We start from the raw sequence: 15,469 nt of genomic DNA on the forward strand, positions 1-15,469 counted from the left end.
TATACTTTTACTACACCAAGATATCGATCTGCGCTTCTAGAATAGGGCTATTCGAGGTACGTACGACGTTGGCGCAATGCGATCAGCGTCATGGACTCTGATGGGGGGACGAGCTAACGGGAATCTCCAGACTACGTCTTGTACACCGAGTGATCCTCATAGAGTAGATCTTAGACTCCGTCGAGCTTCGTTTCGCAATCCCTATCTTACGATACACAACATCTCGCCTAGACAACGCGACTACTGTCACCATGGCTACAAACAGCCCTTCCGTCGGCGACACCAAGGGTTTCGGCACCCCTACTGCTGATCCCGTCATCGGCGTCGCCAATGCGCCCAGCCAAAGCGAGGATGCCATTGTTAGCCAGGGCATTCACACCCTCGAGGTCAAGTCGGTCCATTGGTACAGCTACCTCACTACCTACGACTTCTGGATCGTCCTCGCCCTCGGCCAGGTTCTCGCCCTGTGCATCACGTCGACCAACACCTTTACCAGTTTCCTCGCCGAGGAGGGTACCAACATTCCCGCCTTCCAGACCGTCTTCAACTACATCCTCATGTTTCTCATCTACACCCCCATCTTCTTGTTCAAGGATGGTCCCCGCGAGTGGGTTCGAGTCGCCTGGACTGATGGCTGGAAGTACTTCATCATGGCGTTCCTCGATGTCCAGGGCAACTACTTTACCGTCCTGGCCTACCGGTACACCAATGTCCTCTCTGCCCAACTCATCAACTTCTGGGCCATTGTCTGCGTCGTCGTCATCTCGTTCTTCCTGCTTAAGGTTCGCTACAAGATCTTCCAGATCGTGGGTATCCTCGTCTGCTGCGGTGGCATGGGTATCTTGATTGGCAGTGACCACATCACGGGTTCCAACGGCGGCAAGGGTCTTGATATGGTCAAGGGTGATCTCTTTGCTCTGCTCGGTGCCACGCTCTATGGTACTACCAATGTCTTCGAGGAGTGGCTCGTGTCCAAGGCGCATCTGTACCATGTCCTGTCCTTCCTGGGTCTCTTTGGTATGTGCATCAATGCTGTCCAGGCTGCCATCTTTGACCGAAAGTCCTTCGATAACGCCACCTGGAACGGCGACGTTATCGGCTGGATCATCGGTTTCACGCTGTGCCTGAACCTGTTCTATGCGCTGGTTCCTGTCATGCTGCGAATGGGCAGCGCGGCCTTCCTCAACATCTCGCTTCTGACGGCCAACTTCTGGGGTGTCATCATCGGCACCCGCGTCTTTGGTTACAAGATTCACTTCCTGTACCCGATTGCTTTCGTGCTTATCATCATCGGTCAGCTCATCTACTTTGTCACTGGCAGCATCCTTAGCGATTCCAAGAAGCCCTGGCTTGGAGACAACCAGGAGGATGGTGTCCTGGGCTTCGGAACTGCCAAGCTCAAGGCTCTCAATGCTGCTCGAAAGGCTCAGATTGAGGCCGAGTCTGGTGGTAATGAGTCCTGACCTTGTCTGAGTGACGTTGACGAGTGAATGAATGGTACAGGCGGGTTGGGTATGACGAGGAAGAGATGGAGTTGGAGAGTCTGGATGATTGCATGCCATCTCGGATAGACCTTGGCTGATGGACTGTTGGACTTGTTTATGTCAAGATGCTGGGGACTGGAGCGAGATAGCATGCATATCAATACATTAATATTTACTGCTCATTTTGTTCTATTGTGATGTAGATATGAAAGATTGGACGTGTATAACAGATAGATCCGTTCGTCGAACCTGGGTTGGAGTTCGCCTGATGGATAACCATACAAAGAAACCCTTACGCCTGCTTTCAGGTGCGCAGAATCTGCGTGGCCAGACGGCACGACTTGTCCTTGTCCTCATGGTGAGGGTGGGAGGCACCACCATAGTCGGAGATGTCTCGGAGGCAGCCATGTTGCGTTGTGTGCAGTGGTATTTCTTTAGGGATACCTTGACTAGCACCAGAGCTTGTCTGAGCTAGCAACTGCCGATAAATTAGGTTGTAGTATATATAGCTGGAAGACGTGGCTATTTGGCAAACGAGGGGTAGTCAAGGCTCCTGTATGACTAGATCTTCGATCTCGCGCCGCTGTTTATCGATCAACGCACGAGGCAAATTAAAACGTCCGCCGCGAATAGATGGACGTCCCGCTGACGAAGGGCGAGGAGATTCGCCGCACCCGGCCCCGGCAGCCTCAAGGTAAGACGCCATCAGGCCATGTGTTTGGGAAGACCTCTGGGCAGCTCTTGTCGTTCAAAGCGCGACTGTGATAGTGGCTCAGCCCATTCGCAGCCTGTGAGCGGTTCTGGCCAGCGAGGACGAGGTTACAAGGCCCTTCGCTCGCTGGTGGGCATGTAAGCATCCATTAAAGAAAAGGCCACTCTCACTTGTGTTCTCCAAGCTCGTAGGGGGAGGGGGTAATATCGGGGAGGTAGCAATGGATGGATGGTAAAAGGCAAGGGGCTTCTATTGCGCTGCCTTTTTCTCGTGATATTCCCGGGGCACAGGGAAAGTAATCACTGCTCTCAGTGTGATATATATAGGTGATTCTTCGCGCCTCTATTCCCTGACATCGAAACTCCAAGGTCGCTTCTGGGTTCCTCGTTCTGCCGCCCCATCGGGGTCCATCGTTTAGAAACTGCTCCAGACGTCGATTCTGGAAGTCATTCACCATGGCTTTGGTGATGTTTTCCCACTCATTTTCGGTGCTTCACTCCCCGTGGGGTGACTGGTTGCTCGTCCACCGTTTGTTGCTTAGACTTTGTTAAGCGTATACTTTTGTCTTGGACAAGAAGACGAGTGCTGGAGCTGGTCTAAGTCTATCCGTTCTCGCTTGGAATATGAATTTGAGGTTGGCCAGCCAAAAGTGAGGCGTAATAATCGTCGCATTGTTTCTGTGTGCCTGGGGTCATGTCGATGATGACTACCAATGCTGATGTGTGATTCCCTTCCACGATGGTGAAGCTCGTGGGCAACTCTGCGAAAGGTGTGTTAATCGCGCAAGGTTTCCGCTGGGACATGTATATGATTCAAGCAATCGTTCGTCAAGCGCGTTGTGTAAGCTCTCGAGCGTGATGGGTTAACCATCAAATAAACCAATCAGGCATTGCATCTCGCAGAACAACTCACAGCCAAGGCTTGAGCGAGGGTGCTTCCCGGTGAACCGGAGGGTATGTGTCTGCTGTATATATAACGCAGGTCTTCTTTAAGCGCTGAGAGAATGCGCGCGCGGTAGAGGAGGGTGTTACCCTTGCCCCTTGGAGATGCTGTGTTGAATCCAACATCCAATGTCGCCAAGGAGTAATTCGTAAGCCTTCCACCGGACTGTGTAGGAGGCGAGAATTGGGCCTGGGGAGTGACGAAGAGCCGTATCTGGCTCTCGGCTCTCCGTTTGGGCTTCGCCATCCCGTTGTATTCCCCAACGGCGAACTTCATGTGGGGGTTTCCCCAGGCTTCCCGACGTAGGCCTTTATGTACCACGTCGAGCATCATGACCATTCCTGAAACAATTAGGACCTTCTCGTCTGGGGACCTTTGACGGATCTCTTGTGTTGTATATACGATTCCCTGGACTCGAGGTGCAAAAATTTCCTCTCTGGCCTGGTCCATATACGAGTGGTCAGCCTTTAACTGGAGTCTCACCAAGTCAAGAGTAGACATGGAATATATAGAGTAAGGTCGAGATGTGCGATGGTAACGGAAAGGAAAGACTTCACATAAACTTGACGTCGAGGGTAGTGGTCGCATGATGGAGGTGGTGAGGATCCATTCTTGACCCCTCCCGACTCAAATATTGAAGAAAGAAGGAAACAAGACGACAGGTGTTCCCCCAATCCCCGAGAGTGTCTAACTGACATTGAGCAATTGGGCTTCTCTTATAGTCAGATTGTCTGAACACAGCCTCATCGTGCAGCGGGTGCCACCAATTGGACTAGCTGACTATATCTATCCACAAGCCAGCGAATAAATGAGATGGAATCTCCGACCCATTTGGAGTGCCCCTTCTGGGTGACGGCGTTCATCAGCTGTTCTGTTGCTCTGGGTTGAGGTCGAAGGTGCGAAAGCGTTTTGGGAACTTTCGCATCATCCGGAACATGATAGTTCGCACGCTTAGAGTCTCATGGAAACCTTCCCAATGTTATGTCCGCTTTGAGCTCTATATAGTTGCTATCCTGGTTGCGATCAAGGATGTTCGCTAGAGCCATTTGTTCTTGCGAGCCCTGGCTGCCCCTTAAAGGTCCTACTCGTTCAGTTCTCCCGACTGGAAGAGCACACCGTGATGCGAGAGAGGTGGTAAATATTCATAGCAGGCCCGCTGAACTGAAGAGTCGGTGGGTTCGGCAAGGATAGAGGCTGTCTTCTGGAACCACCGCTTTATCTGCACCGCAGCAGACGGCGATCGCAGGAGATGCAAATTTCTTCTACTGCCGGGGGACTTGAGTGCATTGATATAGGGGAACGTCATTCGTCGCCCGGTTCATCAGAGAATGAGATAGACCTGAATAGCTTTTGCTGCATTCCCGGGCAGCAGGGCAAACCTCTTTCGATTGGGGCATGACGGGGCCAAGTCGTCTATATCGTCATAAGATTGACCCAATAACTTCTCATTCCTTATTTACAGATGCGGGCCGATCTCGATATTCGCGATAAAACAACAACCTTGGCCTTGAGACACATATATGGTCGAGTTGACGTGTCGTGAGACGATGTGTGATATATATACGGCCATGAAAGAATATACCGAGTAGGGCTATCCTGGTGCCTGCGTCATGGTTTCCATAGTTGTGTGACAGCTTCAGCGAGGGCTCTAGCCCATAACCCTTCGTGGAAGCGTTGCTCTATATAAACCATGGTTGTTGGTAATATTTGATTAGATAATATTGGGGTGATCAGAATTAAGGCGTATCCCGTCTTGGGATATGAGAAACTCACTCCTTGTATTCCTCAACAACTGTCGTGAGCCAAGCCTGATAGTGCACATCATGGCGGTTTGCACAGGCTAAGAATTTGGTACGGGATCTTCCGATCCAGTTCCCAGTAAAGTCTTGGGTTATCTGTGAGCAGTTGTGGAGGAGGTTGGTGGGAGTAGGTATGTGGTTGAGCCACTCGAGTTTAAGCAACTCGTCGTAACTGAGGTAGTCCACGACTTTAAGCTCGTCGTCGGCGTCAGAGCCCTCATCTTCTAGGAAGTGAACGGCCAGGCCATTGTGGGCCATATATACAGAGTGAACCAGGTCCTTAAGCAGGTTGACAAGTCGGTCCATATCGCCATTTCGACAGGTCGATCGCAGCGCCTTCACCTTTCCCAAGTGCATCTCGACTGACGATCCTCCGCTGATGAGGTATTCATCCATCTCTAGGTATTGGGTCGTTTTCGTCGGACTGGGCAATCTCCGGATGACGGATATATAGTGAGTTGTATGAGGCAAGGGGAGCCGGTGTTTGTGAGCCAATTTTTAGGACACAACTCGCAACAGGACTTGGTGGAATTGGCTGAACTGGGCCTGCCAGAGAACGTTGGCAGTAAATGTGCGACTGGACTGTGACGCCTTCCTCTATCGGAGGGCCACCGCAAGAGATCTGGGGTCGACTGCGAATGTGTCTAATTGATATAGAATGCCAGCTTATATATAGAGATAGCAGCGCCCAGGCGAGACCTCTAGTCGTAGAATGCGTTACGCATCTCGGGAGAAGCTCTCATGATCCGCTTTCCAAGGTCGCTGGAGAATTGAATGAACAAAATCCGGGGTCTCAGGATGTTTCTTCTTGATTCTCCGTTTGAAGATGACCTCATTGCGACCATCGACGGGGCTTTCTCTCAATAAATCGAGTTTCTGACTCTGTGGCTCCTCTCTCAATGATACAGGATCTTGGTGAGAGCGACAAGGTTGGGACAAAATCGATGTGGTTGCCTTGAGAGTCTGCGCTGTCTGGCTAAACTCTTTACTGTCAGCCAGGGAGGAGCTGGTACGTGTAGCGAGTTCATAAGCAGAAGCCGAATGTCCTACATCTGAATACGGTGTTCGGTTCATTACTTCTGAGCAAGAACTGCATCGAGACATCGCCTGGGCTTATATAATAGAGTGAATGCGGTAGTCAGGTTAGATGTTGTGACACTCCATTGTGATGGACCTTCTTCACATGAAGGACCATGTGCGTACCGCGTTCTTCAGCCTCGAAGTCGTTCGGGCTGTGTTCAAGACTACGCATGTCTGCGCCATGACCTAAAGCCATGATGATCCCGGTGAGGTTGTTCCGCTTGGCAGAGGTGAGACGGTACGCGACCATGAAACCAGGCTCAGGAATTAACATCCAAGAGCCACGGTTGGCAGAGACACAACATCTTCTTCCGAATTGGACCTGATTCGAGGTCATGATGGCCTGCCAGAGACACTTCTTCCCCCATCGCTTGTAATGGGGGCTTTGGTTGGCGCAGTTTCAACGCTACCGACTTGCCCCGGCATTGCTTCAATTGAGGTACTTGCAGCCATGTAAGCCTTTGACGCGCTCGTGGCCATATATAGGATCTCAGTCTCAGTAGTCGTGGGCGGTGTGTATATAGGGCCCCGAGGAAAGAGGTTGGATGCGGTTACTATGGTGGTGTAGAGAGCCAGAGGTTCATGGGCAGGCATTGGGAATGGACCTCGGCCAACACAGCTTTTGGTCACTTCATCTTATTAGCAACCGGAGGGGAGCTGTCGGTTGTATCTAACCCCGGCGATACTCGGTCGTTTAATTCCAAGCATTTTACCAATTCCCATCGCTTCCGTTCAACTCTTTCAGAAAGCTCATGGAGCGTCTCCTGGTTCGGACCATCCGTGAAAGAAACCTTGGGTCGTAATAGTCCTCACCCTGTTGAGGGAGAGCCAGGGCACAATCATGGATACCAGAAAGATGTACCTGGTCCCTGTGGCTGTATATGCCGATGGTGTCCAGTGATGCGTCAACCGCCCCCAAGCCGAATGAGAATGATAGGTCTGCTCCCTCTGATAGAGGCGAATTTCGCAGAGGCAGCCCAACCTAGATCTAGCCGAGTCCTTGTCGAATGCCAAGCTTTCATGCCCCTCATATACGTACTGACACGAGAAGCCAACAGGTGTTGCATCCAGTCGAGCTCCAAGGTCCAAATTGAGGTTTGCATCGAGGGACGGACATTCTTCCCTCTGTGGGATGTCAAGGACCAACACAAGTGATGCTCCCAAAGGACGGGAAGCATTCTATTGATGAAAGGATGAAGTGTGAGCTGTGGTATATATATGGAAGTTTTCCCATGGTTGGCCGACTGGTCTCTGAGATGTTTTCCCGGCGGGTTTGCAAGAATGGCTCAAAATCCATGCATTGAAGGGTAGTATATAGGACCATATTGGGCAGGAAGAATTGGGAATGTAGCCACGGAGTAGACAGAGGCATCATGAAGTGGTGAACTGACTTCTCCCTGCCGCCCTGGTCTTTGGTGGTCTGCTCTTGTGTCAAGCAGCATTTCACCCAAGGTTTATGTGTGTGCAAGGAAGAAGAGGCCAATGGCTCTCCCGAGCCTTCGTGCCGGGTGATTTGAACAGCATATTGAACACCCCATTTGCATAGTGAGCCGGGTCGTACTGGAGTGAATGTGAGGATACCGGGAACCAAGCGGCCAGAAGACGAATGTAATACATGATCTCTGGGATTCGGATACCATGCCTGTGCGGTATATATAGGTAATCGTTTACATGACATGGCGGTATATAATCGAAAATGGTGATGCGCTCGATGAGTGATAGGGATGGATGTCACCGGTGTCTTCCAGACAGACGGGTCTCTCGCTTTGAGCTAGAGGCCAGGTGGAAACTGGACTGCCAGAGTGCCCGACCTGCTGGGCAGGAGCTGCAAAGGTTGCCAAAAATTCTGGGGAAACTCCACACGTAACGATTGAGGCAGAGCGATCCAGCCTTGTCTCGTTCTTGGATTGTTGGGAGCAGTCTTTGTGAGGGGATGAAACTGTCTCGTGTCTCTGATGAAGACAAGGAGAGTCCCGTAAGGCTGGACGTACAAGAAGTTGGTGTTGACTGGATCGCGCCGATGACCGCGCGGCAACATCCTGATGAAATCTTTATATAATGGGTAAGAGACACAATGTATATACCGAGGTGGTGAAGTTGTTGATGAACGGAAGTTGATCTGACCGAGGAGCCTGTGGGGCAGGACCCCCCTTTTATACTTGTGAGGACAAGATCTGATTTCCAGGCCAGAGGCAGAAACCAAGCAATCTGGCCGTAAGTCAATCCCAAAAGATCAAGAATTTTTCGTTTGTAATGCCGGTTGCCCTGATTCCCGAGCCTCCTCCGCTTTGTCAAGCAGCATACTGGTTGCTGCAGTATTCCGTGTTTGCCTGCACCTGGCGCTTTGTTATATTAAAAACTAGGCAGCAACGCGGAAAGCTTGCCGAACCAATGCGGATTGCCGAAAGAAGCGGTGGAATGACTTGCGATTAACACTTGCTCATGCTTTTGCGCGTCCAGGACTGGGCCTGAAGTGTTGCCCACATCTAGGTCTTTATCACCCGTGACTTGGATCACCCTGAAACATGGTCTGCCTTTTTAAACAAGTAAAAGATGATCGGGACTGTAGACAATGGCGATGTTCTAGATAGTACCCCAGGCGCGTCCCTGATGTGCAGGCTAAGGGCACGCGACATTATTCCTTTATGCATCAAAAAGCATCCATGGTTCCATTAGAACCCTCCAGTCGTCTCACGCACCCTTGAAAACAAGCTCATCGGTTGCTTTCGAGTTCAGCCTGGATAGAACATCGACAAGGCGCGTCAGTTGAACGCCTGCTTCTTCCTTTACATCACCGTCCTGGTTCTGTGACAGCTCCAACAATACACTCCCCGCTAGCCGTATCTGTTCGATCTGCTCCATGTCAGCATTACTGAGCTAGTGATGTAGCATCCTTCAACTCACCCAAGGTTCTCCCATGATCTGCAAGTGGTGGACCGGCAACTCGATCAGTGTACTCACAAAGTCACGGCCTCCTTCAACCACTCTACTGACGAGCAGTGATTCATCACTCCAATCTGGCCCCAGAAGTCCAGCTACCTTGTAGACGATGCAGTGTCGTAATATGGCCATTCTCAAGGCGTGCATAGCGATCCGGAGCTGGGTAGTCTGCGTGAACAGGGTCTCATTCTGATACTGTCTGATGAAAGCTTGCTGCGATGAAGCAAGATTTCCGCCATCTTCTAGTGGCAATGTTGGATTGTAGTCGTCCAAGATGTGGGAAAACTCGTTCCACATGTCTGGTAGATCACTGACAGGAGAAATGCTGGAGTCATCGTTCTCTTCATAACGGTCGTCCCGTGACTTTGACCTCAACGCCCACATCAACTTGGCTGCGATGTGCCTCATGCGACAGCCCATGTAGAAGCCATCGAGTACTTGTTTCTCAAGCTGTGGCGAGTTTTCGTATCGCCCATAATCCAACATGGGCGTTGGTTCTTGCTGATAAGGATTCACGGTCAGGCCGGGATCGAATAGAGCCTCGTGTAATAGATATGGTCGAGTCCCCAGAGCAGCAGCCGTATGGTCCGAAGTCAGCAGATGCCAAAAGTTGTTTCGAAGTAGTTGTGCCTCCAATGGCGGATAACTCGCCAGACTTGTCTCGTCATAGAGTCGTAGGTCTAGTGCTAGCAGCCTCGCTTGGCCGACGACACGATGTGCGAGCTGGGACTTGCCAGTCAACTGCTGAATAGCGCTGGAGTGAAGTGAACGGATTGATAGGGATGATGAGTCCGGGTATTCGAGATCGATGTCCTCATAGAGCTGAAAGGTTTCCCTGGAGGCTGTGTAGAAGGCTGCAGAAACAGCTATGGTTTGCGGCCCAATGACAGCATCGCGATGAATGCTGGCGATGGATGCGCAGAGCGCTGAGAGGAGTGTATATGCTCGCAATGATGTGAGCGCATCCTGCCCAGCTGCAGCTTCAAGTTGCGGCTCTTTGAAAAACTGGTTCGCGCTCTGCCATAGAGATGGCTCATGGCAGAGTGGAGCTGCAGGGAATTGGTACTGAGTGAAGAGACGGATGCACTTGTCAACGATGTTCAAGGGGGTGGTGGATGGGACCAGCGCTTGTAGCTTAGTTAACAGGACCGACTTGATCTCTCTTGCACGCTTGATCACGCAAAGCGGTAAAGAGTCAGAGGCTTTAATAGGAGCTTCGGCTCCAGGTTCTAACAGGTAGGAAACTCGAAGCTTGTCTGATGCTTGGGCAAGGTGAAGAGGAGCCGCCGGTTCAGGAGACTCAAGCTGAGACGCCGGGGAACTCGTCGAGTTATTCGCAGGCTTCCGGCCCCTCTTTTTTGGTGCGATCTCGAAAGTACATTGAAGAGCAGATATACGACAGAAAGCACATGATGGTAATGCTCCGTCACACTATGTTCGCCAACAAGTCAGCTCCGAGGGTCCCGCCCTCGTCTTTGGTAGAGGTGAGGTGAGCAAATAGGTTAAGAACGTACCTTGATCTTCCGACGCTTGCAGGCATCACATGCACGTCGAGATAATGGAACCTGTCGATTGTTCTTCATGCTGGTTCTCATGAAACGGATGTTGTAGTGACGTTGAAAGGCAATTCTCCGCGGGGAATTTTCCGGGGGCTTCTTGTGGGGATCACTGGCCGAGCTGGCCAATGGGCGACATCTAGAACAAGGGGCAAGTTTGACTTGAGGACGAGGTTTGATGATGTTTTCATGTGTGAACTTGATCCTGTGCTGCTGAGATAGAAAGGAATCAAGTCAGTCCGGTGTTGTTGTTGTTTGATGGAGGTATCTCTGCGAGCCACCTCTTTTGTAAGTGCTCACGTACTTAGAACTAGACAGCAGATGTTTGCAAATTCATCAATCTTCTCAAGTATTTTTTGGCTTTGTTTGCCGCAGACGTGCATCATGGGGCCGGCAAACTACATTAGTTGCTATCACCATAGGCTTGTACACAAAGAGTAGCTAAAAACTTGAAACAACTGAGCGTGATACACTGACTATAGTCTGCTGGCAGAAGAAATCAAATGGGACATATGAATTACACTTTGATTCCACTTTAGGGGCCCCTTGTTTTTCATTTCTCCTCTTAGGAAGGCAGAATCCTGTGCGAGGTGGCAAACCTGCAGTGTTTTTAATCTCGCAATCTCCTTAAATCGAACGAGCATGGCGGTCTCCATCGTCATTCCAGGAATGGTTGCTGGGGAGAGAGTTGCCATTTGTGAGAAGCAATACGTAAACTGGTAGTCTTTTCAAACCGATTCCGTTCTCTTATTTGCTCCTATTACATACTAAACCGATTTCAAACACATGAAGAGCTCAGTGTTGATCGAGAAATACCACAATGAACCGGAATCCAACCCATTCCAACACTCGAAGCTATGGGAGAATGGAACGCAGACTAGTTGGCACTGGAGCTATCGATAACTTATCTTGGCGCTTGAACCAACTCGTTTCATCCGGCTTCAAGGCTGAAACCTTGAAGATTTGGATTAGAATGCTCCGGGAGTATGGTTCTGGACTATGGCTTCTCGGCCGATTCTAGATTCTGGCTAGACAAGGCACCAAGCTTGATGCGCCCACCCGCCATGGTCAAGCCACGTGCTTTAGGAATGGGGATAAGTCTAGGTCGGGTGTAGGAACTTTGATGCTGCAATTAGCTACACAATTGTTAATGTGTAAGCCTCCAGAGATCCGGGCCCGCTCGGTCTCTGTGTTTCCCGAGGCGAAAGCAGTCTTCTTATAGAACACTGGAACCCTCTCTTGGCGCACAGGCATTTGCTCAAACGTCATCTTCCTCCTCCTCTTTAACTCTTTGAATTCAGTGAAAATGTGGTCCCCGATATTGACCCTCTGCCTTGCCGGCTTGTTCTGGGACGAGGCCATGAGCATCGTCATCCCAGCGCAGAACTCGACCAAGGTCAAGGTGCAGATGGAGAACTTGAGTCCCAGGGCCACTGGACCTCTCGGCACGGCTATTAATCGAAATAACTGGAAGGTTACCTGCGATAGCGACAACCCGGACTCAGACAACGCTTGCCAAAAAGCAATCGATGGCGATGTAAACAGCTTTTGGCACACTGCTTGGTTTGAAGATACAAGCAAAGATCCAACGCTTCCACACACACTCACGGTCGATATGAAAACCGTTCAGAACGTCAATGGAATTTCTGCTCTTCCTCGACAAGACGGTACTACTCACGGATGGATCGCTAGCCATAACGTCTTCCTCAGCACGGACGGGAAAACCTGGGGATCCCCTGTTGCGACAGGAACATGGTACGCAGACGGCACCGAGAAATTTTCAAACTTTGAGACGAAGCGGGCTCGATACGTACGCATAGTCGCCACCACCGAGGCATATGACGGTCCATGGACCAGCATCGCTGAGTTCAATGTTTACAAGGCTGCTTCTTACACTGCGCCCAAAGCTGGAGTGGGAATTTGGGGACCGACACTCGACTTTCCTATAGTTCCTGTTGCTGGAGCAGTTGACCCGGGAACTGGAAAGGTTTTGGTCTGGTCTTCGTATTATCACGATACCATGAATGGGTCTCCTGGCGGTATGACACTGACGTCGCTCTGGGATCCAGAGACTGGCATCATCACGCAGAGAGAAGTTTTTGAAACCAATCACGACATGTTTTGCCCTGGCATCTCCATGGACGGAACAGGGCAGATCGTCGTGACAGGCGGTAACAGCGCTGCAAGGACAAGCACTTGGGACCCTGTCAAGAACCAGTGGGTATCCGGGCCCGACATGAAGATCTCCCGTGGTTACCAGTCATCCGCAACCACATCCAACGGCAAGGTCTTTACGATTGGAGGCTCTTGGGCTGGCGGTGAAGACTTCAAGCCTGGTGAAATCTTTGATCCAAGCTCCAGGAAGTGGACACTTCTCCCAAACGCCAAGGTCCAGCCTATGCTCACGGCTGATGCCCAGGGACTCTTTCGTTCTGACAATCATGCATGGTTGTTTGGCTGGAAGGGGGAAACCATCTTTCAGGCCGGCCCTAGTTCTGCCATGAACTGGTACTACACCCAAAGCAAGGGAACTGTCAAGCCCGCGGGAAAGAGGCAGTCCAGTCGTGGAGTTGACCCAGACTCAATGTGCGGCAACGCAGTCATGTTTGATGCTGTCAAGGGCAAGATTGTCACATTTGGGGGGACTCCTAACTATCAGGACTCATATGCCACGACAAACGCTCACATCATCACCATCGGCGCCCCTGGAACACAAGCCAATGTGGCCTTTGCCAGCAACGGCATGTACTACCCTCGTGTTTTTCACACTTCTGTTCTTCTACCAGATGGCACAGTATTCATCACCGGAGGCCAAGAATACGCCATTCCCTTCGAGGACTCGACTCCCCAACTTACGCCGGAACTGTACGTTCCTGATAGCGATACCTTTGTTAAACAACAACCCAACTCTATCGTACGAACCTACCACAGCATGTCGATTCTTCTACCCGACGCAAGAGTCTTTAACGGCGGCGGTGGTCTCTGTGGCGACTGCTCAACGAATCACTTTGATGCCCAGATCTTCACACCAAGTTACCTCTTGACCAAAGACGGCAAACCAGCAACTCGGCCAAAGATTGTTTCAGTTTCGGCCACTACAATCAAAGTCGGCGGTTCCCTCACCGTCACAACGGGAGGCGCTATAAACACTGCTTCGCTGATACGATATGGAACGGCCACGCATACGGTCAACACTGATCAGCGTCGTATCCCCTTGACATTAACGGGTGCTGGGAAGAACAAGTATACTTTCAAGGTTCCTAGCGACTCGGGCATTGCTTTGCCTGGATATTGGATGTTGTTTGTCATGAATTCTGTGGGAGTGCCGAGCGTTGCGGCCACCATCAAAGTCACTACTTAGTCTACGTTACTAGCATACGTTTTTAATCAATTCACTATATCTATGCTCTATACTGTGCCCATTCTAAGACCTGAGTTTATGTCTTCAATAGCCTCTTGAATAGCCGTGGAATCATTTTTCGTCGTCAGGGACTTGGTCTTAGCAACTGTAGAGGAATAGAGAGGAAGCCATCACTCTCTGTTCCGCAAAAGGAAATCACGGAGGAGCTAAACATTGAGACGTCAACTGCAATACAAGCATTAAGCCTAAATTCAAGGTTTCGGTAGAATGATCTAGCGTTCGTCAAGTCGCTATAGCCCTTCGGAAGGTCGTCATCGGGCCCTCGGCCCATATAGGCAGTTGTCCCATAACACGATGCCAAATGGCTCCATGATCGACACATTCAACATACTTCGGTACAATTCTACCCCGACATGCACCCCCAATACGAGCCTGCAACCTAGAGAATGAGGAAATTGGGGGTTTATGCGCTCCTATTGCCTCGGCATATAAATTGCACATATAGACTTTCTGATGCCATGTTTCAAGATGGTCATTGGCGGAATAACGCATTGTTCTTCCGGTGTGGGGGAAGACCAAACGTGATGCAGCTTGGCGAAAGGACAGCATAGTCAGATGCTTTTGGAATATATGTTGTTATATAGCCGGTATGGTCTTGTTTCTGAGGGGATTTTGAAAGTCCACCTCCTCTCCGCTGGTACCGCTTCTACCCAACTACTGCACCTCACGTCTTGTTCAAAATGAAGTTCTCTTCGACTTTCCTGTATGTGCTGAGCTCACTTGGCGTAGCTCAAGCTAAGAAATCTCCATACTTTGTTCTCACTGGCGACTCAACCGTTGCCGTCAACGGAGGTTGGGGCGATGGCTTCCTGGCCGACCTGAAGAGTCCCGCATCTGGTGTCAACAGCGGCAAGAGTGGTGCCACGATCCCTTCCTTCCGAGCTGAGGGTCGATGGAATACTGCTATTGAGGCCGTCAAGAGTCACAAGGGAGATCATGAGTCTATTGTGACTATCCAGTTTGGACACAATGACCAGAAGACGTATACTCTGGAGCAGTACTCGAACAACTTGGCTGGGTTGGTTAACGAGGTCAAAGCAGCTGGAGGAACACCCGTAAGTATTCCCTTTGGATATTAGCGTGTATATCCTCACAGAGTAGATCGTCATTACATCCCTCACCCGCCGTACTTTCAGCGGCGGCCACGTTGTCGAGAACCTCAGCGAATGGCGAGATGCCGCCATCGCAGTCGCCAAGGATCTCAACGTCCAGTATCTCGACCTGAACACTGCGAGCACCAACTACATCAACGCCGTTGGCAAGGAGAATGCCGATTACTACAACCTCAGCGAGGGTGACAGGACCCATCTGAACCCCGCTGGAGAGATTGTCTTTGGTCGTCTGGTTGCTGATTTGCTGCTCGAGAAGAGGCCTGATCTGAAGAAGTATGTCGTTCCTAATGAGGAGTTGAGCAGGAAGCTTCGGGAGGGAGAGTTTGCTACCGGAGAGGAATAAATGCTGTATCTGGGATGTCAGAAGCACTCAAGCAAGTATGATCAAACCAAAGGCGCTTACCACTTAATGAGGTATATATG

General features: G+C 50.6%; 7 protein-coding genes across 7 annotated transcripts; 3 read left to right on the forward strand and 4 right to left on the reverse strand.

The window, feature by feature from the left end:
- Positions 1–251: 251 nt before the first annotated feature.
- Positions 252–1,463, forward strand: MRS44_008177 (uncharacterized protein; the record flags this gene model as incomplete). The annotated part of the gene is made up of 1 exon (XM_046269085.2): positions 252–1,463. The coding sequence occupies one exon, from the start codon at positions 252–254 to the stop codon at positions 1,461–1,463; it is 1,212 nt and encodes a 403-aa protein (XP_046133802.1).
- Positions 1,464–2,798: 1,335 nt separating this feature from the next.
- Positions 2,799–3,726, reverse strand: MRS44_008178 (uncharacterized protein; the record flags this gene model as incomplete). Its single annotated transcript, XM_046273734.1, has 2 exons — positions 2,799–2,990; positions 3,109–3,726. The coding sequence occupies 2 exons, from the start codon at positions 3,724–3,726 to the stop codon at positions 2,799–2,801; spliced, it is 810 nt and encodes a 269-aa protein (XP_046133801.1).
- A 1,181-nt stretch (positions 3,727–4,907) lies between these two features.
- MRS44_008179 (uncharacterized protein) lies at positions 4,908–5,333 on the reverse strand (the record flags this gene model as incomplete). The annotated part of the gene is made up of 1 exon (XM_046281043.1): positions 4,908–5,333. The coding sequence occupies one exon, from the start codon at positions 5,331–5,333 to the stop codon at positions 4,908–4,910; it is 426 nt and encodes a 141-aa protein (XP_046133800.1).
- A 321-nt stretch (positions 5,334–5,654) lies between these two features.
- MRS44_008180 (uncharacterized protein) lies at positions 5,655–6,354 on the reverse strand (the record flags this gene model as incomplete). Its single annotated transcript, XM_065620811.1, has 2 exons — positions 5,655–5,989; positions 6,141–6,354. 2 exons carry the CDS (start codon positions 6,352–6,354, stop codon positions 5,655–5,657), a joined length of 549 nt encoding a protein of 182 aa, XP_065476883.1.
- Positions 6,355–8,708: 2,354 nt separating this feature from the next.
- MRS44_008181 (uncharacterized protein) lies at positions 8,709–10,540 on the reverse strand (the record flags this gene model as incomplete). The annotated part of the gene is made up of 3 exons (XM_046280032.2): positions 8,709–8,870; positions 8,922–10,388; positions 10,472–10,540. The coding sequence occupies 3 exons, from the start codon at positions 10,538–10,540 to the stop codon at positions 8,709–8,711; spliced, it is 1,698 nt and encodes a 565-aa protein (XP_046133799.2).
- A 1,279-nt stretch (positions 10,541–11,819) lies between these two features.
- MRS44_008182 (uncharacterized protein) lies at positions 11,820–13,874 on the forward strand (the record flags this gene model as incomplete). Its single annotated transcript, XM_046270873.2, has 1 exon — positions 11,820–13,874. One exon carries the CDS (start codon positions 11,820–11,822, stop codon positions 13,872–13,874), a length of 2,055 nt encoding a protein of 684 aa, XP_046133798.2.
- A 740-nt stretch (positions 13,875–14,614) lies between these two features.
- MRS44_008183 (uncharacterized protein) lies at positions 14,615–15,389 on the forward strand (the record flags this gene model as incomplete). The annotated part of the gene is made up of 2 exons (XM_046283517.1): positions 14,615–14,989; positions 15,036–15,389. The coding sequence occupies 2 exons, from the start codon at positions 14,615–14,617 to the stop codon at positions 15,387–15,389; spliced, it is 729 nt and encodes a 242-aa protein (XP_046133797.1).
- Positions 15,390–15,469: the final 80 nt, after the last annotated feature.

This window comes from Fusarium solani, assembly GCF_023522795.1.
Source record: "Fusarium solani strain SB1 chromosome Unknown bctg00000004, whole genome shotgun sequence".
Taxonomy (NCBI): domain Eukaryota; kingdom Fungi; phylum Ascomycota; class Sordariomycetes; order Hypocreales; family Nectriaceae; genus Fusarium; species Fusarium solani.